Here is a 16,846-nt window from a genome sequence, read left to right as displayed (position 1 = left end):
AAATATCCTTTTACATATTAAATTCTTTCCAGAGATTAGATTCCCAAATGTAGAATTACCATTTAAGACCCCTGACCTACATTTTCCAGTACAGGTTATAACCTAATATTTTGGTTTAAACACTAAATTGTGGTTTTTTTGGCAGATGTGTTAATGATAGATACATGCAAAGTAAATGTTTAATGATTATTGCTTAAATAGTTGATATCTTGCTTAGTTGAAAATGGCCAACAATTTCAAATATGCTCATAGTGACCTGTCAAGAGGCTGCCTCCTAAATGGCTAAGAACTGTGGCTCTAGAACATACCCCATCTGGATTCTCACCAGGATTAGCTCTGCCTCTCTTCACTTGTGAATCCTTGAGCACAGCTGGGTCTCTGAGCTAAGCTTACCTAGGGCACTAAATGGATAATGCAAGCCAGGTATCCAGCATAGCATTTGATACATTCCAAGTATGTAGTGAAGAGTTGCTAGTTAGTGCTGACATTCCAGCAGCCCTGGTCAGTGCACCTATCTTGTCTTTTTTAGACACTAGTTGCTGGTCTGACATCAAATAAGCCTGCAGACAAACTCCGAGCCCTGCCGCTGTGGTTATCTTTACAATACTTGGGACTGGATGGCATTGTGGAAAGAATAAAGCATGCCTGTCAGCTGGTGAGTAGAAACTGGAACATTAGAAGAGTTACAGAGACTCCTCCACAGAAGCAGTGACAGGAAAATCTTTCCTTTTGGTATATGTGTCCAGTACCTTGTCACCTTCGTGTACCATCTCATCAGCAAGCAAACTAAGTGCCTCATGTATATGTGTTTTCTTTGGAGTTCTGGGAGAGACTGGTGGCAATGACCCAACATTATTTCCAGATGAAAAGGAATATGCCAGTGTCATCCTGGAATGAGAACAGTCACAAACTGACTTCCAAGAAAAGAGAAGATGCATAAATATTGCTCTTGACTGACTGGCCTTCCAGAGAGAGGGAATATAAAAATTGAAAATTCAGTGTAGAGGCCTGGTATGGTGGCCCACACCTTTAATCCCAGCATTTGGGGAGGCAGAGATAGAAGAATCTCTTGAGTTTGAGGCCAGCCTGTTCCTATATAGCAAGTTCCAGAATAGCCAGGACTACATAGAGAGAGAGACCTTGTCTCAAAATAAAAAGACAAAAATCAATTTAAAAAAAAAGGAATGAAGGGGAAAAAAATTCAATGTAAGTGGCATGGGGTTTTCTATAGGTATTTTTATTAATGGTTTTAGAATTTCATATATTGTATTTTCACTCCCCTCCCCCAACTCTTGCAAATCCCATTCATTCCATACCCACCTTACTCTGTCTGTTTTGCTTTTCTTTTTGTTTTTTTACTTATCAAGTCCCATTAGTACTGCCAGTATACTCTGTGTGTAGCCATTCACAGAATGTGTTAGACCTACCAGAGCCATACCTTAAAGAAAGGAACTTTCCCTCTCCCAGAAGCTCTCAGTACCATAAGCTCTAAACTCTGCTAGAGGGCATGGGTTTTTGGTTTTGTTTTGTTTTTTAAGATTTTTTTATTTTATTTTATGTGTATGATTGTTTTACCTGCATGTGTGTCTGTGTACCATGTGCATTCCTGGTGACCTGAGGCCAGAAGAGGGCATTGGATCTCCTGGAACTGGAATCTCATGGTTGTGAGCTATCATTTGGGTACTGGGAATTGAACTTGGGTTCTCTGGGAGAGTAACCCGTGTTCCTAACTGCGGAGCCATCTCCAGCTCCCAGGTATGGATATTTTTAATACAGTAGCTTGGGTTTCTTATTTGTAAGGTTCTGGGGACAAATCTCTCTTTGTATTAGAGGTAAACTGATTATGAAAAACATAAATTCTGTTATAGGTTAATGTCATCTGTTTGGCTGCTAAAACAAAATACGTTGGACTGGGTAATTTGTGAGTAGCAAAAAACATGTTGCTTTTATTTGTAGATGCTCAAATCTGAGGTCAAGATGTCAGCAGATTTGGTGTCTGGTGAAGGCCTTAGATGGTACCATCTGTGTATTCTCACCTGGAAACAGGGAAAGCACTCCGTTTTTTTGTTTGCTTGTTTGTTTTGTTTTCTTTTGAGACAGGGTTTCTCTGGTAACAGCTATGGCTGCCCTGCAACTGGCTTTTTAGACTAGGCTAATCTCAAACTCACAAGAGATCCACCTGCCTCTGCCTCCTAGTGCTGGAATTAAAGGTGTACACCACAACCACCACCCGGCATCCCTTCATCTTTTTATAAGCATGTTCACAAATCTTTTTTAGTGAATTCTTTTTAGTGCATGATGGCTCAACCATCATGCACTAACCACTTTCAAAGGCTGAACCTGTTAATATCATTGTTTAGGATATTAGGTTTCAGCATAGCAGTTTTGAACAGACAAACGTATTGAGAACCTTACCCTTTTTAAAAAAAAAAAAAAAAAAGTCAAGCTAGGCGTGGTAGCTCAACCCTGTTTTTCAAACACATAAGAAGCAGGCAGATGAACTGGCTTACCCAAATTATCAGATCAGTGAATACCCTGTCATCATAGAGCCTTTCCCCAGTAACTGATGAAAGCAGATGCAGAGATCCACAGCCAAACACCAGGCCGAGCTCCAGGAGTCCAGTCAGAGAGAGAAGAGGGATTCTATGAGCAAGAGTCATCATGATCATGATGGGGAAACCTACAGAGACAACCAAATCAAACTAGTGGCAACTCATGAAATTTAGACCAACACCTGTGGAGCCTCCACAGGACTAGAGTAGGCCCTCTGCATAAGCGAGACAGTTATGTAGCTTGATCTGCTTTAAGGGGCCGCCTGGCAGTAGGATCAGGATCCATCCCTGGTGTATGAACTGGCTTTTTGAAGCCCACCACCTATACATAGTAGGATACCTTGCACAGCCTTGATGTAGGGGGAGAGGCTTGTACCTGCCTCTACTGAATGCACCAGGCTCTGCTGACTCCCCAGGAGAGGCCTTACCTTCTTGTAGGAGGGAATGGGGGGGTGGGTTGGGAGGGGAAAGGCTGGAAGGGTGGGAGGAAGAAAGAGAGGGGGATCTGTGGTTGGTATATAAAATGAATAAAAAATTTCTTAAAAAAAAAAGCAGGCAGAGGCAGGGAAGACTAAGTATTCAAGGCCAACTTTAACAGGAGGAAAAAGAGATTGGGTTTAAGTATGATCATGCATGACTGTAATCCCAGCTTTCCTGAGGTGGGGTCAGGAAGATCAGGAAGGAGTTCAAGACCAGCCTCACTACATAGTAAGTTTGACAACACCTGGATTACATGAGAAGCTATCTTATTTGTGTGGTGTGAACATTGATCCCTGTGCCAATTTAAAAGCATGTCATCTTTTGACACCTTTTTTTCTCACCTGTAATATAAAATAATAATTTACTTATAAGAACTTACTGAGTTAATGTATGTTAAACTATTAAGTAGTGCCTGGTCACATAAATTATATATATGGGTTTAAATCTTTGTTTTAAATATATTCTTGGGCTGTGTGTTGTTATTGGTATTTTACTCTTTTTTTTGGGGGGGGCACCACCCAGCTCCCAAATAAATCACACAGAGGCTTATTCTTACTTCATATGAATGCCTGGCCTTAGCTTGGCTTATTTTCTTAACTTTAAATTAGCCCTGTGTACCTTTTACCTCTGGGCTTTTCCCGTTCTCTTACTTCTATAATTCTTACTCTTACTCCATGGCTTGCTGTGTAGCTGGCCCCTGGAGTCTTCCTCCCTCTCTGGCTGCTAGTTCGCCTCACTCCTCAATCTCTTTTTTTCTCCTGCCAGAGTTCTTCTATATATCCTCTCTGCCTGCCAGCCCTGACTTTCCTTTCTTCTGCCTCACTATGAGCCTGTTCTTTTTTAGACCACCAGGTGTTTTACACAGGCACAGTAACTCAGCTTCACAAAGTTAAACAAATGTAACATAAATAAAAGTAACATACCTTAAAATAATATTCTACAACAGCTGTTGTTGTAGGTCAGTGGTAGACCACACACTTGGTATGTGCAAGGCTCTGGGTTTAGTCTCAGTACCCCAAACAAATACTCCACTGTTTCTCCTCCAACCCAGGATATTGGCACTTTCTCCTGTCATTTTTATACTTAAGAGAAATTAGTATTTCATTCTTTGGTTTATAGATTAGTTCCTTTTTACATTGAAAATTAATTTTAAGGTTTGTGTTTATAAAGCATTTTTAAAAAGTGTTTTCATCATGCTATTAGCTCATATCATGATTTAGTTCTAAGGAAAGAAAAGCCTTTATTACCATAGCAACTTAGTCAAATTAGGGGAAGGTTTGAGCACTTATGGGAGAGGTTCAATTCCCCTTGGCTTTAGGAGTACAGGAAAATAATGATGACATTAACTACCAAGCCCTTGAGATTACTACAGCTCTGGCACCTGCCTACAACCCAAACCTGTATTAATCTCCAGTGTTCATAAGGGTTTGAATGACAACCTGCTGTTCACTCACCATCCTAGAGCACCTGTGAAACTATGTGGAGCATTAGCAGATGTGCATGTCTGCATGTTCATGCCTTATAGTCCATATTGTGTGTCATGCATCCCCAAAAAAGAAAGCTGTCTCTTGTGACTCCCCTCTCCTCCTCCTTATCTCCTCTTTCTTCATGTGTGGCAGCTGTTGAGCATCTACTCAATGCCAAACACCTTGAAGCACTTTGCATTATTTCATATGATGTCCACAATTTCACTCGAATATAAGTTCCACTGATAGAACAAATTTCAAGTGGGGTTCCTTGAGGGGCTTTGCAACATGCAATACTCAGTGCTGAATTCATGTTCTTCTACTCCCTGAGTTAGGGACTATAATGATTCTCATATCAGTGATGAGGAGTATTGGATTAAGACTATATAGTAATGGTAATTGTATCCATCCTCATGGCTTGGCATGCCATGTGCCTTCACTTGCTAGCCCTACATGTGAAAGACTGAAAAATATTTGCAGATGTTGAATTGTAAAAATTGGGACCCAAACTTAATCACCAAGTTGCAGATGCCTTTGTCTGAAGTGCTTATTTGCATATTGCAAAGACCCTCATGATACCTGCTAATATATTATATCAGTCTAGTAAGGTTGTATACTTTTTTGTGTTATTTATAGAGTCAACGGTTGCAAGAAAGTTTGAAGAAAGTGGACCACATCAAAATTTTGGTATAGTATATTATAATTTTCTGTGCTTTTAAATTAATTTTTTTTAACTCCAGTAAAGAAAATGGTTTTCCCTAAGTGTGATAACATTTCATTTGAGTTGGGACAGTTCCAGTGAACAACAGTCTTTTTGGGTTTGTTTGCTTGTTTGTTTGTTTGTTTGTTTTGAGACAAGGTTTCTCTGTGTAACTTTGGAGCCTGTTCTGGAACTCACTCTGTAGACCAGGCTGGCCTCAAACTCAGAGATCCACCTGCCTCTGCCTCCTGAGTGCTGGGATTAAAGGTGTGCACCACCACCGCCTAGCAACAGTCTTTAGGAGGGAATCACACATGTTTGTGACCTAATTACACAGTCTGAAATTAAGAAATCTGTACCAAACAATGTTTAAATTTTAAATTCCTACAATTCTGTTAAAATCTAGATTGCACAAAGATCTTATGTAAATTCCTTTTACTTCACCTTCCCAAGGACTTAAGATCACCCATCCTCAGAGATGACCGTCTCAGAATACTCTGGGCTGCTTTCTGAAACCTGATCAAAGTGGGATGAGAAGGAAAAAGCAGATGCCCCAGACCTTGTCTTCTGGGATCTTGGCTCCCTCAAATAGTAACTCACAAGGAGATAGGGACCTAGCAGGACTAACAACTGAAAGCATCAGTCCAGGAGGGCAGCTTTTCACATGTTGCTTCATTCAGAAAATTAATAGGTCAGGTTTTTATTTAAACGTGTTCACTGAGTGTTTATTTGGCACTTTTGCAAAACAAGTTTAGTTCAAAGTTGGTCCTTGAGTTTATTTGGGGTCCAGATTAATATAATCACTTTGTTTAGAATATGGTTAGGTTTTAGGATAGGAGCCAGGGTTGGGGAACAGGTACTCTGTATTGCATTCTGAAGCCAGTCAGCTGGCAGCATGCAGTTGGAAGGAAACTTGGAAGAGGATAGTGGGTCATTGGAGGAGCAAAGGAGATGATTCCCAGTCAGGAGGCTTGAGTTCTGCTCTTAGCAGTGCCACGGGGTGACCCTGTGACACTGAGTCATTTTCATTTTTTTCATAAGATTATTTGTTGTTATTTTATATGCATGGATGTTTTGTCTGCAAATATGTCTATTTACCATGTATGTAGAGACCAGAAGAAAGCACTGGATCCCCTGAAACTGGAGTTACTGACAGTTGTTAGTCACCATGTGGTTACTGGGAATTGAACCCCAGATCTCTGGAAGAATAGTCAGTTCTCTTTACCACTGAGCCACCTCTTCATCCCCTGAGTTATTTTCTTAACCTCTTGTTCTGTCATCCCAGCTGTCAAATGAAAGTATATCGGTTGGACACCTCTGCCTGCAGATGAGGAGATTCACAGTGGACTAGAATGAGCTTGTTGTTAGAAATCGAGGCCGTACTGAGCCCATGTGGTTGTCCTGTCCCTTCCTGAGCCCACTAAGGCTCTCCTTATGTCCCCTCTTAACCATCAGTTCTTTTGGAGTGTGTTTGTAAGGCTACACATAGTAGAGCCACAAACCTTCCAACAGCTCTTCTTTCAGTGGCCACTTCCTTCAGTGGAGGATATATGATAAGCAAACAACACAAGACATAGTAAGTAGCATGTCAGTCGTCTCACAGCTACTAGTAGGCTGCTTATTATTTACAGTTAGCACACATAGCACCCAATATCTTTCTGCATTGTTTTGTTTAATCCCTACAACAGTCTCCTTTGTTCCCTCTGCTTGGAGACACTCACTGCTCCCTATTTCTTCTTTTGACTGAATTGTGAGCTTTCAGGTCTCAATTCAGACATCTCCTCTTCAAGAAGCCTTCCCCTCAGCACCCTGAGATCACACACACAGGACATACATCACTTGATTCCCCAGGATTTTTCTTCTTTATTGACCTCATTTTTACTCAGGCTCATGTGTGTGTGTGTGTGTGTGTGTGTGTGTGTGTGTGTGTATTATATATAATATTATGTATTATTATATATACTTTATGTACCATATGCATATTATGTATTATAATATATATAATATACTATATATTATACTTATTTCTTTCCCTGAAGAAGCTTCATTAAAAGCTTTGTATAAATTCTTTATGCACCACATGGGCAATAAATTATAGGATCTCAACCATAAAAGTTATGGTTCATGACCACTCATGCTCCCTGTCCATGCAGCTTAGCTTAAATTTACAGCTGCTGCTTTGTTGTTGTCATTTGTGTTTTTGAGACAGGGTCTCTCTGTGTAGACCAGGCTGGCTGCAAACTCAGGGATCTGTCTGCCTCTGCCTCCTGAGTGTGCCACTATGTCCAGTCCTCACAGATGCTTCTTCTGTTTACTCTTCTTTCTGGATTCATTTTGTTTTGAGCCCTGAAATGGTTGAAACTTTTTAGATTTAATTTTGTTTAATATAACACTCCATAATTTATAATTAGATAACTTCAGTATTAGTTCAGTCTATTATGTTGGTAGAACCTTGCATTTTTTTTATAACTGCACAGTATTTCTTGTGCACACTGACACTGAGATCAAGGTTCAAAGGAAGAAGAAAACAGTGATCATGTATATACATGCACACACATTATAAACTGGATCATTCTGCCTTACCTCAAAAGATGGGGAGATTGTTTTGCCACCTTTTAATTCTTTTTTCCTTGTGGAACTCCTCATTCTACTTAAACAGTAACTCCTTATTTTCTTAAACAGCATTAGTAATTTTATTTTATTTATGTGAGTTCCAGGCCAGCTAGCATTACATAGTGAGAGAGCCTGTCTGTGAGTTATCACTTCCTGTTGTAGTCCTACTAAGTGAGTTTATCAGCCACAGTATAATTCAAAACACATATGATTCATGACTACACTGATAGATTACAACTGTTAAGTGCTGAAAAAAAAAGCATCCCTAGAGCTTCCCCCAACAGAAACACTGTTGCTATTGCTGGTTGGTATGTACCATGGTTGTGTGGTAAACCTGATAGTCAGCTTATGTGGAGAGGGAAGTACATCATGACATTGTAGTGCAGTGAGCATTGTCATCAGTTAGGAAATAGGTTGAGTTACTTGTCTGACAATACACCAGTATATTTTAGGCTGCAGGTATATACGTTGCCAGAAGGACTTGAGTCTTGTTCTAAGAGCTGATGCCTTTTTATAAAAAGTTCCTGATTTAGGCTGGAGAGATGGCTCTGCAGTTAGGAACACTTTGCTGCTCTTGCAGAGGACCCAGAGTTGATTCTCAGCACCTACATAGTGGCTCACAACAGTCTGTAACTCTAGTTCCAGGGGATCCAGTATCCTATTCTGGCCTCTTTGGGTACCAGACACACACTTGGTTCACATACACACATGCAGGCAAAACACTCCTACGCATTTTTTTTTTAATTTAAATGCATTTTGCTAGTTTGCATAGTTTTACAGGGTTTATTGGGTCAAGAGAGTAAGGAATCATCATTTTCATTTCATTTCAGGCCAGTTACAACCTTTGAGCTTTTTAAAATGTCTGTGTACAAGCAGCATATCTGCCTGTTTATCCAAAGATACTATCTCATCCTGTTGATGTTTGACCCTATCCTCAGTGTGGTAACAGCACACTTCACTTTTTGCAGGTGGAAGATGAGCTCAGTTCTCCAGTAGTAGTGTTCAGATTTTTCCAGGAATTACCAGGCTCAGGTAAGTGATTAAAAAAAAAAAAGTTTATATCTGTGTTTAAGGCTTTAAATTTAATATTATATAATCAAATAGGTAGTCCATATGTTTTTATTGCTAAAATCTTCAGTCATTTTAGAAAAGTATTACAGTTTCCACAAACATGCTAGTGTTAAGTGCCTATGATTAAACCCAGGACTCCCAAATACCATCACATAGCCTGTACTGAGTACACAGTGCTTAGCAGACTAGTTGTCAGCTTACAAACTTTGCTTTGGTTTGTTCTCAGAATTCTTTTAAGGGGAGTGACTTTTTTGTTTGTTTGTTTGGTTCTTTTGAGACAGAATTTCTCTGTAGCCCTGGCTGTCCTGGAACTCACTCTGTAGACCAAGCTGCCCTCAAACTCACTGAGATCCTCCCGCCTCTGCCTCCATAGGACTGGGATTAATGGTGGGGCCACCTGTCGAGAGTGACTTTTTTTAAAATGGAAATAAAGAATTGTATTTCTGAGGATATTTTTGGAGTTACATAATGAAGAAAAAGTGTGGGACATTAAACTTCTTATTCTGTTAGATTCTTAGCCTCTACTTCTCAAGCATTTTGATTAAGGAGGATAGATCAAAGACTCAGCCAGTCTTCTCACTCTGTCCCCTCCCCAACCCCACCCCATCCCCTTCTCCTCTGGCTGGCCTGGAACTCGCTATATAAACTAATTTTAGCCTCAAATTCACAATAATCCGCCTGCCTGTGCCTCCTGAGTGCTGGGATCAAGACTTTCTTTTAAACTGATGAAGTAATACACACCTATAATCCCAACACTGGAGAGACAGAGGCAGAGGATTTCTGAGTTTGAGATCAAGTTCTAGAACAGAGAATCCCTGTCTGTAAGTGAATCAATCAATCAATCAATCAATCAATCAGTCAATCAATCAATCTCTATTTTTAAGGAATGGATCTTGTTGAGGGTATAGCAATTCCTGGCATACATAAGGCACTAGGTTTAATCCCCAATACTACAAGGGGAAAAAAGTGACCAGCATGCCACCAGCCTAGTCCAAAGCACATTAGTCTTCATCTAGACAACCACAGCACCTACTCATCACTGACATTCCCACATTTGTACACAGTCCCTTTCAGGCAACTCTGCATGGCAGTGAGTGAGCCTCACCTCAGCCTCTGCCCTGCTCATAGCCATCAGCATCTCTTTTTCAGCTGAGTCAAAGCCAGAGCTTTACACCATGCTCCTAGGCTCTTTTGTTAGCTCTTTCTCCTTTCTGATCCGTTTCCTACTCCTCATTGTGTTTTGGTCACACTGGTCTTTTCCTTGTTCCTAGGACACCCTGCTCTTGCCTTGCATGTGACTCTGGCACTGTTGTTCTTTCTACTTCAAATACGTTTCCCTTCATTCCTCTTCGTTTTTTCTTGTTTGAAACAAGATCTCACTGTGTAGACCAAGCTGGCTTTAAACTTGTAACAGTCCTTCTGCTTACTCAACACTATCTCCACTAAATGCCCACCTTCCTGTCTGCATGGGCTCCATCACCCTCTGTCAGAGCCCCACTTTTTTCAATGGCTTTGGCTTGATGCATAGTGATTTTTCTGTTCTCTTTATTGTCCATTTACATTTCTTTGGTTTCCTTTTGGAATTCCTTGAAAGCAAACTTTTGGTTTTTTTGAGACAGAGTTCCTCTGTGTACCTCTGGCTGTCCAAAAACTCACTCTGTAGACCAGACTGGCCTCAAACTCACAGAGATCCACCTGCCTCTGCCTCCCTAGTGCCAGCATTAAAGGCGTGTGCCACCAGCATTAAAGGCGTGTGCCACCACTGCCTTCTGGCCTTAGCTTTACCAAAGGCTGAGATTATAGATGTGTACCACCAGGCTGGTGTTGAAAGCAATTTTTTTTGTTTTGTTTTGTTTTGTTTTTCGAGATAGGGTTTCTCTGTGTAGCTTTGAGCCTTTTCCTGGAACTCACTTGGTAGTCCAGGCTGGCCTTGAACTCACAGAGATTCGCCTGGCTCTGCCTCCCGAGTGCTGGGATTAAAGGCGTGCGCCACCACCGCCCGGCCTGAAAGCAATTATTTTAAAAAAGGAAAATTAAGAATCCTATTCTAAGCTGGGTGGTGATAGCGCAAGTCTTTAGACCCAGCACTCAGTGGCAGAACTCACTCAGTGAGTTCAAGGCCAGCCTGGTCTACAGAGCAAATTCCAGGACATCAGGGTTATACAGTGAAACCCTGTCTTAAGAAACCAGAGAGAGGGAAGGAGGGGGAGAATCCTATTCTAAAAATCTATTGAGAAGTTACTTAGTTCATCAGAAAAGTATAGGACATTAACCTCTCAGACATTTTGGTTTCATTAATATGTGATGCTGTTCTCTATGGATTCACATTGGCATCTACATGAAATGGGATTGAGTTGTAGTGTTTATTATGGCCTTGTTTCTGGGAATGAATCCCTTCTGTGTTTGGCCTCAGATCCAGCGTTTAAAACTGTCCCTGTATCCAACGTAGCACCTGCAGCTGTTGGCCGGGAGAGACACGCCTGTGATGCACTGAACCACTGGGTAAAGATGGCTGCTACTTTTTCTTCTTTACGTCTGGAGCAGTGTCACCTGGCCTCACCCCTGCTGTGTAACGTGGTTGTGTGTGATTAGTCATAGCCACAGGAAGGAGCTTCATGCAGAGACACCAGGCTTGTTCTGTTTTGAATCAGATAAGCACCTCCCACACTGTCACCTCTGGCAAGCCCCTCACTTTCCTTCTGTGACCATTTCCTGATCGATATCTAAGACTAAAACAGTATGTAAAGCTGAACTTCAGTACCTCTACTTTGGGCAACAAGAGTGTTCCTAAAGCTGGGCGTGGTGGTGCACATCTTTAATCCCAGCATTTGGGAGGCAGAGGCAGGTGGATCTCTGAGTTTGAGGCCAGCCTGGTCTACATAGTAAGTTCCAGGACAGCCAGGGCTATATGGTGAGACCTTGTCTCAAAGAAACAAGACAAACAAACAAAGTGCATCAGAAGGTACAGGTGTCCCCAAGGATCTATGGCAGCCAGGCAAAGTGGGCCAGCATGCTGCTCTAGCAGCTTTTTGAACACTTAACATGTGGGACCCTAGATTTTAGACTTCACATGTTTTCAGTAGGGTAAAAATGTTATCTTAGTTAAGTTTTTATTGCTGTGAAGAGACACCATGACTATGGCAACTCTTACAAGAAAAACATTTAATTGAGGTGGCAGCTTACCGTTTCAGAGATTTAGTCCATTATCATCATTGTGGGGAGCATGGCAGCTGGGAGTATGGCGGCATGCAGGCAGACATGGTTCAAATCTTCAGCATCCATGTAAAAAAAAAAAATAGGCACGGCAGCATACCTACAATCACACCTACAGCACTAGAGAGGCAGACAGGTGGTTCAGGGGTTCACTGGCCAGACAGTATAAACAAATCAATATGCTACAGTTTCAGTGAGGAGAGGCCTTGTCTCAAAAAGTAAGATGGAGAATGACTGAGGAAGAGCCCAGCATTGATCTCTGGCCTCCACATACCCATGCTCACACACAAATGTGTGCTTGCATACAGACAAAGAGAATAGGTTCCTAAACTTTTCTTTTCTTTTTTCTTTTTTTTTGGTTTTTCAAGACAGGTTTTCTCCGTGTAGTTTTGGTGCCTGTCCTGGATCTATCTCTGTAGACCAGGCTGGCCCCGAACTTATAGAGATCTGCCTGGTTCTGCCTCCCGAGTGCTGGGATTAATAAAGGCGTGCGCCACCACTGCCTGGCTAGGTTCCTAAATTGTATAGAATGCACTGTTACAAAAACCGAGAAAAGACCCTGAGAAATACAGCAGATATCGATGGTCAGTGTTAAGATATTTTTGTTTTAACTGTAGTGCATGTTTTTCTAAAGTGAATTTGTATTTGGAATAACATAAAATGAACTGTTAATTGGAAAAGGTGAGGTGGAGGGGCATAGTCCCCTGGACAAGGTCTGTTCATAGCACTGGAAACAAGAAATTGCTGTGAAATATTGAAAGATACCCTGAAGAATAGGGGAAACTAGCTGCAGAAGCCACTTGAGTCTGGGTGAGGTTGGGAGGGTGGGTGTGAGGATATTTAAGTTCCCTGTTGCAGGAATGTCCTCTGTCCTTTTCCCTGCAGCTAGGAGAACAACTGAAACAGTTAGTGCCTGTGTGTGGCCTCACTGTCATGGACTTGGAGGGAGATGGCACGTGTGTGAGGTTCAGCCCTTTGATGACAGCAGCAGGTAAGGCAGTTACAACTCTGCCCGTGTGGCTAGGGCAGAAAGAGTCCCTTGTGCCTACTGGTGACCAGCAGTCAGATGACTGGGTCTCCCTTGTGCCCTGCTCTCCTGGAGTTTGCAGCATCTCCCTTTGAAGGAGCTTTTCTCTGGAGCCAAACTTAGGTCAACATAACTTCTCAGTAATAGAGTGAGACATCTGGAGCCACTCAGTTCTGTGTGTTGATGTCCTTTGACTCTAGGTTTTCTGTTTGGGTTACTTCTCATGCCCAAGTGCATATCTGAGTGACTTGTGTAGCTTTAAAACCTTTCAGCACTTAGAGACTGTGGCAGCACGCACAAGACCTGCACAGGTTCAAGGCAGACAGGGTCCCACACTGAGAAGTGAAGAGGACAATGGAGGGGGGGACCCTGTCCTCCGTTTTCTGTCCCCAGTCCCCTCAACAAAGAAGCTGTCTGCAGTTAGCTGACAAGAGAAAGTGCCAGGGAGTAGCTAGCCAACACAAATGAACTCAGTGGTATTTTTGTGGAATTTTTTGTTTCATTCTGCTTTGTTTGGCTTTTTTTTTCCTTTTTTTTTTTTATTATTGGTCTTTTATTTGTTTTAATTTCAAGTTTTGGATAGAGGGGGAGTTGTGTTTCTTGTTTGTTTGGGTTTTTTTTTCCCTCTCATTTTTGGTTTGTTTTGAGAGAACTTACAGTTGTGTAGGTAGCAGGTGAAAGGAGCTGGGAGGAATTGGGAGAGAGGAAAACATGATAAAATACATAAAATGTTTTCAGTAAGAAAGAGCTCCTTCCACCCCAAACAAGCCTTTTAGCAGCTGGACCACTTCAGAGTTTTGACACTGTATGTCTGGAATAGAGCCTAGACATGCTTTTATTTTTATTTAATTGCATTTTTAGTAGTATATATTTAAGATTGCAATATATTTTAATACACATAATTAAAGATAGAAATGTATAAGGCAGCCAAGCAGTGGTGATGCATGCCTTTAGTCCCAGCACTTGGGAAGCAGAGGCAGGCAGGTCTCTGAGTTTGATGCCTGCCTGGTCTACAGTGAGTTCCTGGATAGGCTCCAAAGCTACACAGAGAGATCTTGTCTCAAAAAAAAAAAAAAAAGGAAAAGGAAAAGAAAAGAAAGAAAGAAATGTATAAAAAATGTATAAGGCAAATTGTAGGAAAGGGACACAGTTTCCATATCTTCTGGTATGTCACCCTCCAAGATCCTCCATGTAGTCAACCCTCCAGAAGTTCTCCATTCACACTGGGGATGGGAATGGGAATCCCCAATTGCCCTAGGGACTCTAATAGAGTAGGGTCACCCTTTTAGACATGGCAGAAAGCAGCCCAATTGAAGTCTGTGAAGTTAAAACTGAAGATGGGGATGTGCCCTCTCAGTCACTAATAAAACAACAGCTGGGCAGGAGAAATAAGCTCTTTGTTCTGTTCTGTGTCAGTGCCTGTAGGCTCACAGGAATGCACTAAAATGCTGCTACTAGAAAAGACTGTGAATGTCTTCTCCACAAAGAAACAGCTGACTGTTTGGAGAGACAGGCTTTTCTCAGATGGGATCATTACAGATATGCATGTGTCAACATAGCCCACAGTACCCTGTAAATATGTAGAGTTTTCATATGTTCCTATTCTTTGGAGACAGGGTCTCACTTTGTACCTTTGACAGGCCTAAAACATTCACTCTGTAGACTATGTTGGCTTTGAACTCACAGAGAACTGCCTGCCTCTGCTTTCTAAATGATGGAATTAAAGGTGTGCACCCATATACCTGGCTATATTTCTTATTTTTAAATTTTTTATTTATTTGGTGTAGTGTGTGTGTGTGTGTGTGTGTGCGCGCGCACGGCAGTTTTTGGATGTCAATTTCCTCTTACCATATAAATTCTAGGGATCAAACTCAGTTGTCATACATGTCAGCAAGTACCTTTACTCACAGTACCTTTTCACCAACCCTTATTATATTTTAGAAACAGGGTCTTGCTCTGTAACCCAGGCTGACATTAAACATTTGATCCTCCTGCCTCAGTCTCCTCTAAGTACTGGGATTACATGCATAAGCCACAACACCTTTTTCCCCCACTTTGATTTTCCAAGACAGAGTTTTTCTGTGTAGCCCTGGCTGTCCTGGAACTTGCTCTGTAGACCAGGCTGGCCTCGAACTCAGAGATCCACCTGCCTTGCACCCCAAGTGCTGAATGGTTATGCTTTTTATAATAAAACTTAAGACAATTTAAGAAAGTTTTTGGTGGTTTTTCATGAGTTGTTCAACATTTTTGCAAAGGTATTTTCTCAAGCTTATCAAAATAAGAAAATTTGCCCTGCAAAGAAAAGGCCATTTTTGAACTTGCTGATGGCCTCAACTCTAGCCCTGAAGACAGTGCTGGAGGTTGGCAGAGAATACCCAGGCAGCATCTGTGAGCCCAAAGGAGGAGGAATGGTAGACTGCTAAGACTCCCTCACCTCTGAATAACCCAGTGTATCTCATGTGGTCTGGTATTGTCTCTCTGCCCTCTTCCTGGTGTCCCAGATACAAACCCACCAAAATATTCCCTTCCATTTATATTTGCATATAAAACAAAAACCTGCCTTTTTGTTTTAGCTCATGACAGGATATGTGTAACCTGAGTTAGGCCTTCTGTGAGAAAATGGCTTATAGGTAGAGAGCTCCATTGTGCATTAAATCTATAAAACAGCTGTGTCTCCTGGAGCAGCAACCATTAAATTGTTATGTATTCATTCATTATTTATGTTTATTGTGTGGAAAGGGCACATGCATGTGGAAGTCAGAGGACTTATAGGACTTGATTCTCTCCTACTACCCATATGGGTCCTGGGATCAAGCTTAGGTTGCTAGGCTTGGTGGCAAGCACTTTTACCACTGAGCCCTGTCAGCCTGATTTTTAAAAATTTGTTTATGTGTGTGGTATATGTGTGTTTGCACATGGAAACCAGAGGTTGGCATCAGATGCCTTTTATCTCTGTCCACTTTATATTTTTAGGACAGAGTCTCTTGCTTAAACCTGAAGCTCACTGAGCTGGCCAGTGAGCTCCAGGGATCCTCTAGTCTCTACTTCCCCAGTGCTGTGATTACAGGTGTGTACCATGAAGCCACCTTTTTGTATTATGATCCATGGGGATCCAAACCCAGGTCCTCATGCTTGTACAAGGGAACTGTTGCCCAAGCCCCAAGTGTGTTAGGTTTTGCTACCTGATCCTTCTATAGTTACATGGAACAACTTAAAAAAATTTTTTTAGAGCCGGGCAATGGTGGCGCACACCTTTAATCCCAGCACTCGGGAGGCAGAGCCAGGCAAATCTCTGTGACTTCGAGTCCAGCCTAATCTGCAAAGTGAGATCCAGGACAGGTTCCAAAGCTACACAGAGAAACCCTATCTCGGAAAAAAAATTTTTTTAGGTCAGGTATAGTAGCTTATGCCCATAATCCCAACACTTTGGAAGTTGTGGCAGGGTGACTGCCAGGAGTTAAAGGCCAGCCTCAACTACAGGATGAGTCCCTGTCAAAAAAAAAAGCGTGGTGGTGGCAGCGGCGGTGGTAGTGGTGGTGGCAGTGGTGGCACATGCCTTTAATCCCAGTACTCAGGAGGCAGAGGCAGGCCGATCTCTGAGTTCAAGACCAGCCTGGTTTGGTCTACAGACTGAGTTCCAGGACAGAACTACACAGAGAAATCCTGTCTCAAAAAAAAAAAAAAAAAAAAAAAAAAAATCAGCTACTACTGAGGGCTTTTGACC

The 16,846-nt window shown here is 41.8% G+C and overlaps 1 protein-coding gene across 3 annotated transcripts in view; it reads left to right on the top strand.

Annotated features, from left to right (window-relative positions):
• The window catches only part of Pdxdc1 (pyridoxal dependent decarboxylase domain containing 1), a 58,350-nt gene that overhangs the window by 35,864 nt on the left and 5,640 nt on the right, over positions 1-16,846 (top strand). For all 3 annotated transcript variants that reach the window (XM_028858382.2, XM_028858383.2, XM_037200785.1), the window contains exons 12-16: positions 530-655; positions 5,135-5,185; positions 8,780-8,843; positions 11,296-11,384; positions 12,981-13,086. In XM_028858382.2, coding sequence (XP_028714215.1) covers positions 530-655; positions 5,135-5,185; positions 8,780-8,843; positions 11,296-11,384; positions 12,981-13,086 — 436 coding nt within the window. The remainder of the gene's footprint in view (positions 1-529; positions 656-5,134; positions 5,186-8,779; positions 8,844-11,295; positions 11,385-12,980; positions 13,087-16,846) is intronic.

This window comes from Peromyscus leucopus, chromosome 8b, assembly GCF_004664715.2.
Source record: "Peromyscus leucopus breed LL Stock chromosome 8b, UCI_PerLeu_2.1, whole genome shotgun sequence".
In the NCBI taxonomy this organism is placed as follows: domain Eukaryota; kingdom Metazoa; phylum Chordata; class Mammalia; order Rodentia; family Cricetidae; genus Peromyscus; species Peromyscus leucopus.
Note: the sequence above shows the minus strand (reverse complement) of the source record. Positions and strands in the feature narration are given on the sequence as shown.